Here is an 18,889-nt window from a genome sequence, read left to right on the forward strand (position 1 = left end):
CTGAATGCCAAGCGTCACGCCTGGAGGAAACCTGGCACCATCCCTACGGTGAAGCATGGTAGTGGCAGCATCATGCTGTGGGGATGCTGTGTGGATGTGGAGACAAGTCAGGATCGAGGGAAAGATTAATGGATCAAGATTAATGGATCAAAGAACCTTGATGAAAACCTGCTCCAGAGCACTCAGGACCTCAGACTGTGGTGAAGGTTCACCTTCCAACAGGTCAATGACCCTAAGCACACAGCCAAGACAACGCAGGAGTGGCTTCGGGACAAGTCTCTTAATGTCCTTTAGTGGCCCAGCCAGAGCCCGGACTTGAACTCGATCTAACATCTCTGGAGAGAACTGAAAATAACTTTGCAGCAACGCTCCCCATCCAACCTGACAGAGCTTGAGAGGATCTGCAGAGAAGAATGGGAGAAACTCCCCAAATACAGGTGTGCCAAGCTTGTAGCATCATACCCAAGAAGACTGGAGGCTGTAATCACTATTACATTTTTTTGTTGTTTATATTTCCTAAAATTTCAAAAGCTGTTTTTGCCCTGTCATTGTGATGTCATTATGGGGTATTGTGATGTCATTATGGGGTATTGTGATGTCATTATGGGGTATTGTGATGTCATTATGGGGTATTGTGATGTCATTACGGGGTATTGTGTGTCGATTGAGGGGGAAGGACCATTTAATCCATTTTAGAATAAGGCTGTAATGTAACAAAGTGGATTGAGTCATGTGGTCTGCGTACTTAAGGTACTCTTTTTATATAACACCAAGTATTTCCTGCATTAGAGTTGAACCACATGATTTACCCACAGCATGCGCGCACACACACACACTCTTTGTTTTTAGCGCTCTGTTCGTGCTAATCCCTCGTGTGTGTGTGTAGGTGAATACAGTGCAGTGCCACCCCCTGGAGCTGCCTTAAAGAAGGCCTTGCCTCCTACAGTGGCCAGCAAGGCCAAAAAGGACTGCTCCTCAGACAGCAGGGAGGCGGAGAAAGTGTCAGGTAACAACTACTGAACCCCATGGGATGTGTCACAATACCTATACTTGCTTTTTGGGTATATATACGAAAATAGGTTGTATAGTTTTGAAAATGATTTTTGACTTTTCATCGAGTGGAGTTTCTGGTGTGTACTGTTGAGGAAGAGAATCGTCTTTTCTCCCTTATGACAACAGCTGATAATCAGAATAAGGGAAGCTCTCTTCTATACTGAGAAGGTGTCATGTACAGATGGGGTAGTATGCTGATATTTGTTGCTTACTAATGCTTTTACTAAACAGTGCGTTCTATGTAGTACTGTTAGTAGTAGGTTTAGTAAGTGGTGGTGGCGGTTGTAGTGAGTTGCAGCTGTTTTAGTAGCAGGAGTCAAGACAGATTTTGGACAGTTCCCTCGTCTCCTTTTCTAAGTGGTGATCCTGTCTGAACATTGAGTTCACTTTGTCTTTCGTAAGCAAAGCGTAACATTAGACGGTTTTTAAATGTGATACATGACTGTCTACCTACTTTCCTTTAGTTGAAAGCACCGAATGCTAGTCTCTCTGGATTAGAGTGTCTTCTAAATGACTAATGTCCGCTTTGATCATCAATAGATAAAGCATCCCGTGTTCACAATGAGCGATCTCTGACACTACATTATTCTCCTCCGTTAAAGCAGTCCCTGTGAAGTCTACCCCAGCAAAGACGGTGACCCCTAAACCTGCTGCTGCTGCTGCTAAGAAGGCAGAGTCCAGCTCTGAGAGCTCAGGTAGGTTCTGGATGTAGATTCTAAAGGTTCTAGACCGAGCTTCTAAAGGCGGTAGATTCTAAAGGTTCTAGACCTAGCTTCTAAAGGCTGTAGATTGTAATTGGTCTAGACCGAGCTTCTAAAGGCTGTAAATTGTAATTGGTCTAGACCTAGCTTCTAAAGGCTGTAAATTGTAATTGGTCTAGACCTAGCTTCTAAAGGCGGTAGATTGTAATTGGTCTAGACCGAGCTTCTAAAGGCGGTAGATTGTAATTGGTCTAGACCGAGCTTCTAAAGGCGGTCTAGACCGAGCTTCTAAAGGCGGTAGATTGTAATTGGTCTAGACCGAGCTTCTAAAGGCGGTAGATTGTAATTGGTCTAGACCGAGCTTCTAAAGGCGGTAGATTGTAATTGGTCTAGACCGAGCTTCTAAAGGCTGTAGATTGTAATTGGTCTAGACCGAGCTTCTAAAGGCGGTAGATTGTAATTGGTCTAGACCGAGCTTCTAAAGGCGGTAGATTGTAATTGGTCTAGACCGAGCTTCTAAAGGCGGTAGATTGTAATTGGTCTAGACCGAGCTTCTAAAGGCTGTAGATTGTAATTGGTCTAGACCGAGCTTCTAAAGGCGGTAGATTGTAATTGGTCTAGACCGAGCTTCTAAAGGCGGTAGATTGTAATTGGTCTAGACCGAGCTTCTAAAGGCGGTAGATTGTAATTGGTCTAGACCTAGCTTCTAAAGGTTCTAGAGCAGAGGTTTCCCACCTTCAGTCCTCCAGGGCCTAGTTGCGTAAAACATCTTGTGTATTCCTTAAAACCTCTTAGAACTACCCCTCCCGGATCCGGGAGAATTGTCGTCAACTGACACTAATTAGCATAAAGCAACGGACAAAAAATATTACTAGAAAATATTCATATTCATGAAATATAGTGGAACACAGCTTAGCCTTTTGTTAAGGGTTTACCTTAAGGAATAATTTCCCCTTACCTCAAGAAATTGTTTAAGGATGTTGCATAGAGCTGTTCAGAAATGTCTTCAGAATCATTTAAGGGTTTTATTGTGGTTTGAAGGAATGTACGGTAGACAGTCTCTGGTCGCCATGCAGTCGGGCTGTCCCCGATTTAAAAAAATAAATAAAATAAAAAAGAATAATAATCTTTGTCTAAAAAAAAAAATGTTAAATGTGAATTTTTCCATATATTGACACATCCTATTTATTCTAATCAAATCAACTATATTCACTGAGCTTGTCTGATGCTTTAAGCACACTGTTTGGTTACTTAAGACACACAAATGTCTATAGAGGGAGTCCGAGCAGCAATTGATTTGATTTGTGCCGGGCCGGACTCAGACTTCCTGCACAGTACAAAAATAAATTTCCTGGAGAGCGGCTGACCATGACTAGTGCCCGTTGTCTCTCCTCACTGCTGCAGTGACCACCACAGAACATCAGTGTTTATCGCACCGCCTCAGTGTTGCTGACTCTGCAAAATCATCACAGACAGTTCTATACTGAAAACGTCTGTTAGCCAAAATCCGTCATTTGTTTAGGAGAAACATTCCCTCAACCCCTTGCTCTCTTTACGTGACACGTGTTCAGTCGCATACACTTGGCCAAAGACCTACTCACACGGGACCGGGCTGGAGAACGTTGGTTATGTACTCCAGAATGTCTGTTATTCCGAAGGACGATTCCCGACGGGATTACTTTTTCCCCAAACTACCCCCTGTAGTTCTTAACCCCCCCCCCACTAAATGTACAGTTTTAAAGGAAGCCTGGAGGTTTTGACTCTTGGTGTGCTTCCACGTGTCCATGTGATAGGGCCACACTGATAACTTGGGAACCAAGCTGGAGTTTCTAAACCATACTAAACCATAATTCCTTCAGTGTCTCCATAATATTTGAATTGATGAAGTGTGATCATAATCATTAGGATATTTTAGCGATCCGCAGTAGATCCTAAATGCCTTCAGATGGGAGCTCAACAGTAGATCCTAAATGCCTTCAGATGGGAGCTCAACAGTAGATCCTAAATGCCTTCAGATGGGAGCTCAGCAGTAGATCCTAAATGCCTTCAGATGGGAGCTCAACAGTAGATCCTAAATGCTTTCAGATGGGAGCTCAACAGTAGATCCTAAATGCCTTCAGATGGGAGCTCAACAGTAGATCCTAAATGCCTTCAGATGGGAGCTCAGCAGTAGATCCTAAATGCCTTCAGATGGGAGCTCAACAGCACAACTGCACGTGAGATGCATTTTAAGACTGAATGAGGAAGTTAACTTATCATTTTCTAAACCTTTAGGTCAGTTGTGTGCTGCTGCTGCTGCTTTGCCATCTATGAACAGCAGGAATTGTATTAAATAAACATTCAATTCATACACACAAAACATATAAACCACAGCATTCGCTGTGTAAGTCGATTTGTCACATGTAGGCCAGGGTGCCACCAACTGGCGGACCACAAGCAATGTTATTTGGCACTCCAAATTAATTATTAATATTTAAAAAAAATAATAATTATAATAATAATAATTTAGAAAAATAATGGACCCGAGATGCAAAAACTCCCAAATTCAATGTCCCAGTAAGGAAGTTACCCCTTTAAAAAAATAAGGAAGTTACCCCTTTAAAAAAATAAGGAAGTTACCCCACCTTTAAAAAAAATAAGTTACCCCACCTTTAAAAAAATAAGTTACCCCACCTTTTTATTTAATTCCTTAGAGACACCTTGCAACCGCAGCGCAATAGGAAGGGAACAGCACTTGGTGTTAAATATACCTCCCTCCTTATGCAAGTCTGGCACAGCAACAGACGGAGAAACCTATGCTAATCCGAGTAATTCATTTAAACAATAGTCTTCATGTTAATTTGACTTTACAAACAAACAAGGGCTTTAATTGAAGTCTATTTCTTCAGTCTAAGGCCTACAGTGGGGCAAAAAAGTATTTAGTCAGCCACCAATTGTGCAAGTTCTCCCACTTAAAAAGATGAGAGGCCTGTAATTTTCATCATAGGTACACTTCAACTATGACAGACAAAATGAGATAAAAAAAAAAAAATCCAGAAAATCACTTTGTAGGATTTTTAATGAATTTTTTTGCAAATTATGGTGGAAAATAAGTGTGATAACAGAACTGATATTGCAGGCGAAAGCCTTAGAAAAATCCAATCCGGAAGTGACTCGTGTTTTGAAAGCTCTGCGTTCCAATGCGTCCCTATTGAGTAATGAATGGGCTATCAACCAGATTCCTTTTTCTACGTATTCCCCAAGGTGTCTACAGCATTGTGACGTAGTGTCACGCATTTATGTTGAAGAATACCCGTAAGTGGCTACATTGCGCAAGTGGTCTCCTGATGGCTCTCCGAGTGATTCTCGCGTACAATACAGAGGTAGCCATTATTCCAATCGGTCCTACTGAAAAACCAATTGTCCCTGTGGATATATTATCGGATAGATATTTGAAAAACACCTTGAGGATTGATTATAAACAACGTTTGCCATGTTTGTCGATATTATGGAGCTTATTTTGAATATTGTTTGGCATTTTTGTGACTGCAATTTCCGGTCGATTTCTCAGCCAAACGTGAAGAACAAACGGAGCTGTTTCGCCTACAAAAATAATATTTTAGGAAAAAGGTAACATTGGCTATTTAGGGAGTCTCGTGAGTGAAAACATCCAAAGCTCATCAAAGGTAAACGATTTAATTTGATTGCTTTTCTGATTTCTGTGACCAAGTTACCTGCTGCTAGCTGGACAAAATGCTATGCTATGCTATCGATAAACTTAAACAAATGCTTGTCTAGCTTTGGCTGTAAAGCATATTTTGAAAATCTGAGATGACAGGGTGATTAACAAAAGGCTAAGCTGTGTCTCAATAGATTTCACTTGTGGTTTTCATCAATAGGAAGATTTATGTCCATTGCGTTTTGCCTGACCCGGGATGGAGAGTCACTAGAGGTTAAACAAATTGTAGTGCAGACCTATTAATTGTGCTAATATTATATTTTTATTATGTTCTGGCCTATTAGGCCAGGGAAAATTTGGGCCGAGGCCAAACCTAGTTGATAATGTAGGCCCTTCATATATATCTTATGTTCAATTGATCGAGTCGGTGGTTTTCTTACGAAAAACTGAAAACACCTGTCAATCTCAGACATTTCTCTCAAAACACAGGGATGTCGATTAGCACAATACTAGTATTATCGGAGAGGAAAAAACATTTAGGTTATTCTGGCTGGAATTGTTACTGTCCTGCCATGTAAAAAAGTACTGCCATGGCAGATTCAAACGAGACTAAAATTACCGATGTGGTGTTTTGTGCTCGTGAGCATAATTACATTACCCGACCAAACAAATCCAGTCCGAATAGGGATCAGTAGGGCCTGACCTATAGCATAACACAATCACGTAACATTATAACACATGCGACAGCAAAATAGATGCAGAGGACGTGACAAACGAACTTGAAACAGGGAGTATTTACAGGTTGCTCAGGAGGTAAAGGGAATGTTTGTGTGGATAGTAAAATAAGAAGTGCATATAATGTGCTGTAGAGATTACAATATAATCTTTAATATCTATCTATTTATTATAAGCTGGAAGTCTGTAATGTGTTTTTTTAGTCTTTATTACAGCAAAAGACTAAAAACAATTTGCATTATTTCGTGACGACCTGATTCACTGACTGAACATCTCTCATCAGAGACAACTTCTACATTGATTGATTCAGAAGAACATAAAACATGTTTACTATAGTTACCAACGTGTCTGTATTACTTTCTGGCACGTCAAGCTAACTGACAGAGTAGCTAGCGAGGTCTGTAGCCATTGTTTAGCTACATAGCTAGCTAGCTGATGAATGTTTTCCTTTTGAAACCAGGCCAGAGGAAAGCAACATTCACCTCCACAAATGCTATTTACAGTGATATTCATACTAAATGAAGCACTTAAGGGACCTAATGGGCCTTAACTTTTTCACTTAATTGTAAGGGGGAAATGCACCATAAAATCTTTGGTTTCAACTGACTAAAAGTTGAGGTAAAAGATAAGTGGAATATTGACTTATCTCAGATTTTCAAAATATGATGTTTCAAGCGCTTAGCATTTTGAGTAGCATTTAGACCCATTTTCACAAAACCAGATAACCAAATAAATAAAATCATTTACCTTTGAAGAGCCATGTTTTCAATGAGGAGACTCTCAGTTACCCTCAATCTGTGTGTAGCACATCACATTTGGCTTGTTGTGTTTTTTCCTCTTCATTGATATGCCGTTCCATGGAAAAATACTTGCGCTGACTTTTGCGCACCAGGACACGGTGGTAAATGTGGTCTCTTATGGTCAATCTTCCAATGATATGCCTACCAATCGTCACAATGCTGCAGACACCTTGGGGAAACGACAGAAAGGGCAGACTTACTCCTCTCGCATTCACAGCCATATAAGGAGACAATGGAAAACAGAGCCTTAAAAATCCTGCTCATTTCCTGGATGCCGTCTCATCTTGTGTTTTGCCTGAAGCTCACGTTCTAGATATCTTTGTAGTTCTGGACACGTCAAGAGTGTTTTCTTTCGAAAGCTATCAATCTTTTTGTGACATATCCATTGAGCTGACTTTCGCACCAATTTCGTTGGTCTTATGGTCAATCTTCCAATGATATGCCTACCTCGTCACAATGCTGCAGACCCTCAATAGCACACATTTGTTGTTGTCCCCGTTCAAACGCACCTGATGCAACTCCATTGAGAGCTTGATGATTATTTGTTGAGTCGGGTGTGCATGTCTGCTGTTGGGGTTACAGGGGAAACTGTTCTAGTAAGCCACTTCTATATCGTCAGCCAGTTTTCCTGGTTTCGACAGAATCATTACACTGATGGTTTGTTTTTTTTTTGCTTCCATTTAAGAAAAGTTTTGCAAAAGGAATGAAATGGCAGAAACCTAGTTGAATTTGTCCAATATAAATTTTCGTTCTAGTTGCAAAACTTTCTGTTTGGACTGTTACATCCCTGAGTTTGCATAACATTGGGGTTTTATTTTAAAGTTGAAGGTAACATCAGTCATTTCTTCTCTTGTTCCTCTCTTAAGACTCTAGCTCTGAAGATGAAGACGCAACAAAGGCCCCGGCCAAGTCTGCCCCGCCAAGTCTGCCCCGGCCAAGTCTGCCCCGGCAGAAGATTCTTCCTCGGACTCGAGCTCAGAGGATGAAGAGGTGACAGTGAAAGTGGCACCAGGTAAGACGACTCCTACGGGGACCAAGGCTGCAGAATCCTCCTCTGACTCAAGCTCAGAAGATGAGAAAGAAGCTAAGAAGCCTGTTGCCAAGGCCGCACCTGCCAAGGCCGCACCTGCCAAGGCCGCACCTGCCAAGGCCGCACCTGCCAAGGCCGCACCTGCCAAGGCCGCACCTGCCAAGGCCGCACCTGCCAAGGCCGCACCTGCTAAGAAAGCCGACTCGTCAAGCTCAGGTAAAATAGACAAAATAGGACTGAGTCCTTTTTTTTGAACTGACTACTAGAGGAGACTGAGTTCCAGACTCTAACTCCTGTGTCACGCCAGTTGTGAGTTGTGGCAAGATAACACAAAGATCTGGAACTCAAGCTGGGGAAGAACATGTTTCAATATCAACAGGATTTATGTTACAAAAAACGTTAAACAGTATGTTGCTATTCATACTCACCTCTGCGGTCTTGCGCGGGGCTTTTCTGCGGTCTTGCGCAGGGCTAGTAGTTGGCTAGATAGTACTCTTGTTTGTGACGTCTATCAGATCTGACATACATGTTGCTTCTATTCTCACCCTGTTGTTTTAAGATGGTAAACTAAGCTGGAAGTTCACTTACCTTGTATGTAAAATATTGAGTTCTTTAAGGTTTTGTTGGCTGTTCTTCGTTCGTTTGTCATCTATATTAGTGACACTTTTATATTATTAAAGTGTCTGGGATTGTAATATCAGACCCACAGACTAACTGAATCTGACATGTTCCCCTCGGTCCTGTAGACTCTGACAGCAGCTCTGAGGACGAGGCCCCAGCCAAACCTGCTGCAGCTATTAAGAAACCTGCAGCAGCTACCAAGAAACCTGCAGCGACCCCCAAGGTCCAAGCCAAGGCTGCTGCAGAGAGCAGCTCGGACTCCGACTCTTCATCTGAAGATGAGGCTCCAGCTAAGAAGGCTACCCCAGCCCCTGTTACCAAACCAGCCTCCAAACCAGTCTCCAAACCAGCTGTTAAACCAGCTGCTGCAGAGAGCAGCTCGGACTCCGACTCTTCATCTGAAGATGAGGCTCCAGCTAAGAAGGCTACCCCGGCCCCTGTTACCAAACCAGCCTCCAAACCAGCCACTCCCGTGGTGAACAAACTAGCCCCAACTAAGGCCGTAGCCGAGAGCAGCTCCGATTCTGACAGCTCGGACTCGGAGGACGAGGTCGCTGCAGCCAAAAAGACAACCAAACCTACAGCCGCAGCCAAGACTCCTGCTTCAGCCAAGACTCCTGCTTCAGCCAAGACTCCTGCTTCAGCCAAGACTCCTGCTTCAGCCAAGACTCCTGCTTCAGCCAAGACTCCTGCTTCAGCCAAAGCCGCAGAGTCCAGCAGCAGTGACGACAGCTCTAGCGATGAGGAAGAGGGTAACATACTTTTTTTCTTTTTTTCCTCGACATCGAGGCAAGCTGAAGTGGGTAGCCAAAGTCTACGCTAGAGTCATTCACGGGTCCAAAAAGTTGTTTCAACGTGGACCTGGGGCTTTCCCCACCCGTACCTGATATGCATGAATACATTAAAAAAAAAGATATACAGACCTGTTCCGGACAGACCCGAGGACAGCCAGATCCGTTCCGTATAGACCTGGTCGGACCAGTCCGATCCGAGGACAGCCAGATCCGTTCCGTATAGACCTGGTTGGACCAGTCCGATCCGAGGACAGCCAGATCCGTTCCATATAGACCTGGTCGGACCAGTCCGATCCGAGAGAGGGACGCAGAAAAGTCTAAGCTACTTTATTAACCGGAGATGAGAAACCTTGAGGGAGCCTCTAGCTGACCACTTGTTGTCCTTCAAAATAAAAGCCTGAAACTATGTATAAGCCATAGAAAAAGGAATCTGGTTGATGGCGAAATGGCTCCGTTTGTTCTTCACGTTTGGCTGAGAAATCGACAGGAAATTGAGGTCACGACAACGCCGAAAAATATTCCAAATTCGCTCCACAATGTCGACAGAAACATGGCAAACGTTGTTTATAATCAATCCTCAAGGTGTTTTTTAAATATCTATTCGATAATATATCAACCGGGTGGCTTCTTAGTAGGAAAGAGAGAAACAATGGCCGCATTTGTCCTTTACGCACAAAACATTCTGAGAGACTTCAGCTGACCACTGACGCAATGTTGACGTTAAGGCTCATTTTTCAAAATAAAAGCCCGAAACTATGTATTGTGACACTAGACACATCAGGGAAGCCATAGAAAAAGGAATCTGGTTGATATCCCATTCACTGCTCAATAGGGACGCATAGGAACGCAGAGCTTTCAAAACATGAGTCACTTCCGGATTGGATTTTTTTCTCAGGCTTTCGCCTGCAATATCAGTTCTGTTATACTCACAGACAATATTATTACAGTTTTGGAAACTTTAGTGTTTTCTATCCTAAGCCATCAATTATATGCATATTCTAGCATCTGGTCCTGACAAAATAGCCCGTTTACTTTGGGGACGTTATTTTTCCAAAAATGAAAAAGTGCCCCCCAGTTTCAAGAGTTTAACCGGAGCTGAGAAACTGAGGGAGAGGAGGTAGAGAGGTGACGCTCTAGCAGGGGTCGTACTGTGTAGCTTAACTTTTGCCACATAGGCTTTTGAGGCTCTACGACTAGCCTATTGCCCATTTGATGACCATATGATTGGCCAACTACAACAAGCAACACGTGCCACTCGCGTAAAGCAACACGTGCCACTCGCGTAAAGCAACACGTGCCACTCGCGTAAAGCAACACGTGCCACTCGCGTAAAGCAACACGTGCCACTCGCGTAAAGCAACACGTGCCACTCGCGTAAAGCAACGCGTAAAGCAACACGTGCCACTCGCGTAAAGCAACACGTGCCACTCGCGTAAAGCAACACGTGCCACTCAAGTTGAAATTACATATTGACATCACCCGTGATAATCATATCAGATCCGACTTGTGATATTATTTTTATTTCTGGATCCGGATCTGCTCGGGGCCCGGATTGGGTTTTGGGGGACAGGTGGCTCCGTGAAGATCTCTAGTCTACCCCCCTTCGTCGTTGATTAGTCAACAGTAGGGAATTCTTCATTTAACTGTTTGTCATTCATCGAGAGACTACTCCTTTCTCAAAAACGTCAAACTTAATGATCGATTTCTTGTTCTTAATTCTGACTACTTTGAGGAAGTGAAAACTGGCTATGGCGTATCAATATGGAAGGTCTTATAAGCGAGTCTGTCAGCTCGACGCTGGCTGAACCAAAGCTGATGCTTTCAGAAGACTCTTTCTCATGGTGCCTTCTCACTGTGACCTAGTCCGACATGTATTTGATATATGTACTGTGTAAGGCCTATTTATTGCGTATCATAGCTATTTTATATATTTTGAGGTTGATTTGTTAGTAAGCATTTCATTGCATTTGTATGCGTATCAATTGAACCTTGAACCTTGCAGCGACCCCAGCCCCGACTAAGAAGGCAGCTACGCCTAAAGCCTCCTCCACCCCCGCTGCCAAGGCAACAACACCGGCTAAGGCTGCCGAGCCGTCATCGTCCCAGGACAGTAGCTCTGAGGAAGAGGAGGGGAAAGCACCGGCAGCAGTCACCACTCCCATCACCAACGGTGAGCTTTGAACTCTAGAAGGTTCGGTCTGGAACCTGGGAATCTGGTCAATGGTCATTTCAAATCATGATATTTACCCATTGATTCTGAAATAATATAACTTATCAATTAGTGATGGGGGGGGGTTGATAGTTACATATTGGGATATTATTTTTAATGTATCGTTTTGACATTGCAATATTGTTTTTGTTTTAGTTAGCCGTACCTGCAGCAAATCCCGTGTTTATTTCTCCTTTGTAAAAAAAAAATGGGGAGCCAATTTGTTTCAACACTTATTTCCATTTGTTTTCTTATTTGTCTGCAGAAGATGTATTGTGAGCACTATGTTTGGAACAGCGAAACACAATAAAATCACGGTATCGAATCCCAGTACACATACAGCTGAAGTCAGAAGTTTACATTCACTTAGGTTGGAGTCATTAAAACCCGTTTTTCAACCACTCCACAAATTTCTTGTTAACAAACTATAGTTTTGGCAAGTCGGTTAGGACATCTACTTTGTGTTTGACACAAGTAATTTTTCCAACAATTGTTTTACAGACAGATTATTTCACTTATAATTCACTGTATCACAATTCCAGTGGGTCAGAAGTTTACATGCACTACGTTGACTTGGAAAATTCCAGGAAATTATGTCATGGCTTTAGAAGCTTCTAATAGGCTAATTGACATAATTTGAGTCAATTGGAGGTGTCCCTGTGTATGTATTTCAAGGCCTACCTACAAACTCAGTGCCTCTTTGCTTGACATCATGGGAAAATCAAAAGAAATCAGCCAAAAACATTGTAGACCTCAGAGTCTGGATCATCATTGGGAGCAATTTCCAAACGCCCAAAGGTACCACGTTCGTCTGTACAAACAATAGTACGCAAGTATAAACACCATGGGACCACGCAGCCATCATACCGCTCAGGAAGGAGACTCATTCTGTCTCCTTGAGATGATCGTACTTTGGTGCGAAAAGTGCAAATCAATCAATCCCAGAACAACGATAAAATATTAAGTACACTTAGCATCAGGTAGCTCGGTCACAAAAATCAGAAAAGCATCAATGAATCAAATGAATCGTTTACCTTTGATCTTCAGATGTTTTTACTCACAAGACTCCCAGTTCCACAACAAATGTTCCTTTGTTGCATAAAGATGAGTTTTAGATCCAAAATACCTCCGTTTGTCTCGTTATGTTCAGAAATCCACAGGAAGAGCGGTCACGACAACGCAGACAAATTCCAAATAGTTTCCATATAATGTCCACAGAAACATGTCAAACGTTTTTTTATAATCAATCCTTCAGGTTGTTTTTAGAATATATAATCAATAATATATCAACCGCAAATGTATTTCACGGTAGGAGAGGGAAAAGCAAACTGTTGCGCAAATCTCATGTGACCACCTGACACGATGTTATCGTTCTGGTTTGTTTTTCAAAATAAAAGCCTGAAACTATGACTGAAGACTAACACCTTAAGGATAGGAAAAGAAATCTGGTTCATATCCCTTTAAAAGGGAGGCTATGGAACATGGAGTTTTCAAAATAGAATCCACTTCCTGTTTTGATTTTCCTCCAGGTTTCGCCTGCAATATCAGTTCTGTTCAGTTTACTCAGACAATATTTTGACTGTTTTGGAAACGTTAGTGTTTTCTATCCAATGCTAATATATATTAGTGACTGAGGAGCTGGCCGTTTACAATGAGCACCTTTTCATCCAAGCTCCTCAATACTGCCCCCTGCAGCCATAAGTTAAAGGCAATGCTACCGAATACTAATTGAGTGTATGTAAACTTCTGACCCACTGGGAATGTGATGAAAGAAATAAAAGAGGGGGATTCTCTCTACTATTATTCTGACATTTCACATTCTTAAAATAAAGTGGTGATCCTAACTGACCTTAAACGAGGATTACATGTCAGGAATTGTGAAACTGAGTTTAAATGTATTTGGCTAAGGTGCATGTAAACTTCTGACTTCAACTGTAGAATCCCAATACATATCGTATCAGCACCTAAGTACGGTGGTGATGTCGTATTGTGAAGCCCGACTATCAAGGTCTTGTGAGTTTTTAGTACAGTTGTCTAATGTGTTGAGTGTCAGTTTACAAGGTCAAGGGAAATATATTTTGCAGTCATTTACCAAGAGGGGTAAAATTGATCATTTTTATTTTATTATTATTTATTATTTTTATTTTATTATTATTAATATTATTTTTTTATTTTTTATAAAAAAATAAATATATTTTTTAAATGATTATAATTTAAAAAAATATATATATATATATATTTTTTTTTGTCGCAGTAGCTCACCCGTGTCTTGTTGAATCCCGCTGGGCTTTTTCTCCTTTTTAAATGGGGGAAATCGGTAAACGTTTCGGAATTCCTTCTCATGTCATTCTCACGAAGGTTTGAATTATTTTAGAAGCCAAGGTCGATTATTTACAAGGACAGTTTTCTCAATGCCCCCCCCCCGTCCTCTCTCCCTCCCCAGGCAAGAGAAAGAGAAAGGGGGATGGAGAAGACTCGTCTTCTGAGAGCGAGGAGGAAGTAACGACGCCTAAAAACCATAAAGTATTACCAGCACCACAGACTTACCCCAAAGTCTCTAAGAAGGTGAGACCCGCTGACTGGGTTCAGAGCCTGGACTGACTGGCTGCTGACTGACTGGCTGGCTGCTGACTGACTGGCTGCTGACTGACTGCTGACTGGCTGCTGGCTGACTGGCTGCTGACTGACTGGCTGCTGGCCGACTGGCTGCTGGCCGACTGGCTGCTGGCCGGCTGGCTGCTGGCCGGCTGGCTGCTGGCCGGCTGGCTGCTGGCCGGCTGGCTGCTGGCCGCTGGCCGGCTGCTGGCCGACCGGCTGGCTGACTGACTGACTGGCTGCTGACTGGCTACTGACTGTCTGCTGGCTGCTGACTGGCTACTGACTGTCTGCTGGCTGGCTGCTGGCTGGCTGGCTGCTGACTGGCTGCTGGCTGGCTGCTGACTGACTGGCTGCTGGCTAATGACTGGCTACTGACTGGCTGCTGGCTGGCTGCTGACTGACTGGCTGCTGGCTAATGACTGTCTGCTGGCTGGCTGCTGACTGGCTGCTGACTGGCTGACTGTCTGCTGACTGGCTGGCTGGCTGGCTGCTGACTGGCTGGCTGCCTGCTGACTGGCTGGCTGCTGACTGGCTGACTGGCTGGCTGCTGACTGGCTGGCTGGCTGCTGGCTGGCTGGCTGCTGGCTGACTGACTGGCTGGCTGCTGACTGACTGCTGGCTGCTGGCTGGCTGCTGACTGACTGGCTGGCTGCTGGCTGGCTGCTGACTGGCTGGCTGGCTGCTGACTGACTGCTGGGTTTTTTGGTTCAATGTATTTGTTATGGCATAGTCTCAGTATTCAGAAATGGGCCCTGACCTTGATGATGGATCTGTAGCGCTACATGTATATAGCCAACAACATCTATTCATGCCAGAACTACCATGCCAGCAGAATCAATGTTTGGGCCCATTTCTGAATAAATATATTCACACTCAGAAGTGTGTTTGTAAATAAATGCTTTGGGCTGTAGAACAGAGGTGCATTGTGGTACTAACCGGTGTGGGGCGTTGTCAGACTGAACTAAACCCCTCATTCTCTCTGTGACTGTGTCTCACCGTCTGTGTCCCTCCTCTAAAGATCAATGTACCTTTCCGTAGAATAGTAGAGGAGGAAATTGAAGTGGACAACCGTCTGGCAGACAACTCCTTCGATGCCAAGGTGAGTTAATCTGCGCCCCTCTGTCCCTCTGGCGTGTCCACGCCCCCCTCTGGCGCGTCCACGCCCCCTCTGGCGCGTCCACGCCCCCCTCTGGCGCGTCTACGCCCCCCCTCTGGCGCGTCTACGCCCCCCCCTCTGGCGCGTCTACGCTCCCCCCTCTGCCGTGTCTACATGAATCCAGCACTGACTTGATTCAGTTGCAATTTGTAAGGCTATTTTCTTGTACAGGATGTTGTAACACGCTGCTGCTCTGTGTGCTAAGCCCCTCATCTGAACGCCCAGCTCTGCCAAGCGGTGAAACCTAGAAAGTTACCCATCTGTTTCTGTTTCCGTTCTGTACGGTCAGGTATGTGGATCAGAGCCACACCTGTATTGGAGGAATCTCACTATAATACGAGATGAGAAGCGGTTAGTTAAAAAAAAAAAATAAAAATTGGTAATCACAATTTTTTTTTCGTGATATCCAATTGGGAGTTAGTCTTGTCCCATCGCTGCAACTCCCGTACAGACTCTGGAGAGGCGAAGGTTGAGAGCCGTGCCGAAACACGACCCAAACCAAGCCGCACTGCTTCTTGACACAATGCCCGCTTAACCCGGAAGCCGGCCCGCCAACAGTCTCCAGTGCGCCGTCCCATGGGTCTCCCGGTCGCAGCCGGCTGACTAGGACCCAGAATCAGCTAACACTGTGATGTCTTAGACCACTGCTCCAGTCGGGATGCCTCGTGGGTTTGTTTTATTTTACTGTCGTCATCTTGGCTGTTTGAACGATGGTCCTTGGGCTCGAGGGAGCTGCTCTAAAGTTGTATCTTAATGCAGAGGGTCACTGAATGGCTGAATCATATATTTGTGTTGCTTGATCTTAACGCGAGGATGTCCCACCGGACATGCAGTTCTGGGAGTCGGTCAGAACCTGTCAGTCAAAGGGCACACCTTATGAATATTTGTCTTCCCGCCCACTCAGCCTTACTGATAGTTAGAGAATTAGCATTTTCCCCGCCCACTCAGCCTTAATGATAGTTAGAGAATTAGCATTTTCCCCTCCCACTCAGCCTTACTGATAGTTAGAGAATTAGCATTTTCCCCGCCCACTCACCCTTACTGATAGAGAATTTGCATTTTCCCCGCCCACTCACCCTTACTGATAGAGGATTTGCATTTTCCCCGCCCACTCACCCTTACTGATAGAGAATTTGCATTTTCCCCGCCCACTCAGCCTTACTGATAGTTAAAGAATTAGCATTTTCCATAGGATATTCAGAGGTACTGCGATGTCATCCTTAAAAGAGTAAAAGAGCTCCAATATAAATTGTCTGTATTGTGTTGATCCAGGGATGTGATCATGGTGCTGGATGTGTTTTGACTCGTCTCTTTCTGTTCACCTCAGCGCGGGTCGGATGGAGACTGGGGCCAGAGGGCCAATGACGTTCTCCGCTTCACCAAGGGGAAGTCCTTCCGTCACGAGAAGACCAAGAAGAAGAGGGGAAGCTACCGCGGAGGAGCCATCTCCCAGTCCGTCAACTCCATCAGGTTCGACAGCGACTGAGAACCTAGTCATCACCATCACCCCTCTTCATCCTGTCGCTTGACCCCCCCCCGACCTGATTGAGCCGAAACATCAACTGAACTACCTACAGCTGTGTTGACAAGACGGTCACATTGACAGCTGGCTCCCTAGTGATTTTAGTTCATAAGTCTGTGTTAAACCTTTTTTAAAGGTTTTTTTATGGGGTAGAAGACGACACAAGTGGTCCTGAAATGGCACCTTATTTGCTTTGTAGTGCTGTTGATCTGATCGAGAGCAGTGCGCTATTTAGGATGCTGTCTCATGGGTCAAGGCTGCAGGGGGAGTAGTGTGTCTCTGTGCTTTAAACGTGGTACAGGTTACTAAAGGGTTAATGTCCTTAAGCTGCATTTACAACCTATAGCCACCTGGTGGCGGTAGTACGCCACCAATTCTGTTAAATATCCATTTAAAAGTGTAAACTGTTCTCAATTTTTTTTTTTTTTTTTTCTCTCAGCCATTAAATCTGTTGCTTGTTGTAATATTGTTAGCCCGGCATCTTCCCCCTTCTGTCCAGTGTCTTTTCAGTATCAACATTTTGAAATGCTCTGTTCTTGTTGTTTTTATCACGGTTTGGAGGAGGGGGGTTACTTGATTTTTAATGCAGACCAGGCCTTTTGAATGATGCCGTCCCCTACCAGATGTTGCCGTCCTCTACCAGATCTCACAACACCTGGATAAGTATTTAACCAACGGTCTGGAACGTGTTCGTCCGTCTCATGGAGACCCATCACAGTTTAGATATGAAGGTTTTATGTACGTACTGTAAGCTGGGGGTCATCCAACTGTTACTACGAGCTCTATAGTCTGGAAGTAACTCCCTGGGTCATGTTCGGTATACAAAACGTTTGGAAACAGGAAAACACACTTGTTGTACAAGTCCATGCTGTACCTACCTTTTTCACTCAGTTATAAAACATTCTCTTCACCCTCCCCTCTACTGAACAGGATCTGGGTGTATCTGAAATGGCACCCTAAAGTAGTGCACTACATAGGGAATAGGGCCCTGGTCTAAAGTAGTGTACTATATTGGGAATAGGGCTCTGGTCTATAGTAGTGCACTACATAGGGAATAGGGCCCTGGTCTAAAGTAGTGTACTATATAGGGAATAGGGCTCTGGTCTAAAGTAGTGCACTATATAGGGAATAGGGCCCTGGTCTAAAGTAGTGCACTATATAGGGAATAGGGCTCTGGTCTAAAGTAGTGCACTATATAGGGAATAGGGCTCTGGTCTAAAGTAGTGCACTATATAGGGAATAGGGCCCTGGTCTAATGTAGTGCACTATATAGTGAATAGGGTTCCATAGGGCCCTGTTCTAGAGTAGTGCACTATATAGGGTGCCATTTAATTCCTGCTTATGTGAGACTGCCCCCGTCGGTCTGGTAGACTGCCCCCCGTCGGTCTGGTATACTGCCCCCCCGTCGGTGTGGTAGACTGCCCCCCGTCGGTCTGGTAGACTGCCCCCCCCCCCGTCGGTCTGGTAGACTGCCCCCCCCGTCGGTCTGGTAGACTGCCCCCCGTCGGTCTGGTAGACTGCCCCCCCCCGTCGGTCTGGTAGACTGCCCCCCGTCGGTCTGGTAGACTGCCCCCCCGTCGGTCTGGTAGACTGCCCCCCGTCGGTCTGGTAGACTGCCCCCCCGTCGGTCTGACAGACTGCCCCCCCGTCGGTCTGGTAGACTGCCCCCCCGTCGGTCTGGTAGACTGCCCCCCCGTCGGTCTGGTAGACTGCCCCCCGTCGGTCTGGTAGACTGCCCCCCGTCGGTCTGGTAGACTGCCCCCCGGTCGGTCTGGTAGACCCGCCCCCTGGGTGGTTCATCATTGGCTGCTGAGGTACCTCTCTTGGCCCAGCAGCTTTGATTGACAGCTGGAACAGCTAACCTCGAGGTTATAATTTTGTGAATTTAAATTTCCTGTTTCTACTCGAATGTAACCCTTTTCTTATTGAGTCTTGTTTATTATTGGAATAAAATATTTTGTCCCAATTTCCTTCCTCCCTGCACATTTAAAAGCAGTATAGCAGTCATTTCC

The 18,889-nt window shown here is 44.5% G+C and overlaps 1 protein-coding gene across 1 annotated transcript in view; it reads left to right on the plus strand.

Annotated features, from left to right (window-relative positions):
* The window catches only part of LOC135524872 (nucleolar and coiled-body phosphoprotein 1-like), a 33,905-nt gene extending 15,654 nt beyond the window's left edge, over window positions 1-18,251 (plus strand). Inside the window, 9 exon segments of the mRNA XM_064952728.1 lie at window positions 887-1,006; window positions 1,656-1,748; window positions 7,814-7,858; window positions 7,861-8,193; window positions 8,724-9,350; window positions 11,395-11,562; window positions 14,045-14,166; window positions 15,218-15,298; window positions 16,683-18,251. Of these exon segments, the coding sequence (XP_064808800.1) occupies window positions 887-1,006; window positions 1,656-1,748; window positions 7,814-7,858; window positions 7,861-8,193; window positions 8,724-9,350; window positions 11,395-11,562; window positions 14,045-14,166; window positions 15,218-15,298; window positions 16,683-16,841 (1,748 nt within the window). The 3' untranslated portion in view covers window positions 16,842-18,251.
* The last annotated feature ends 638 nt before the right edge of the window (window positions 18,252-18,889 follow it).

Source organism: Oncorhynchus masou, chromosome 31, assembly GCF_036934945.1.
Source record: "Oncorhynchus masou masou isolate Uvic2021 chromosome 31, UVic_Omas_1.1, whole genome shotgun sequence".
In the NCBI taxonomy this organism is placed as follows: domain Eukaryota; kingdom Metazoa; phylum Chordata; class Actinopteri; order Salmoniformes; family Salmonidae; genus Oncorhynchus; species Oncorhynchus masou.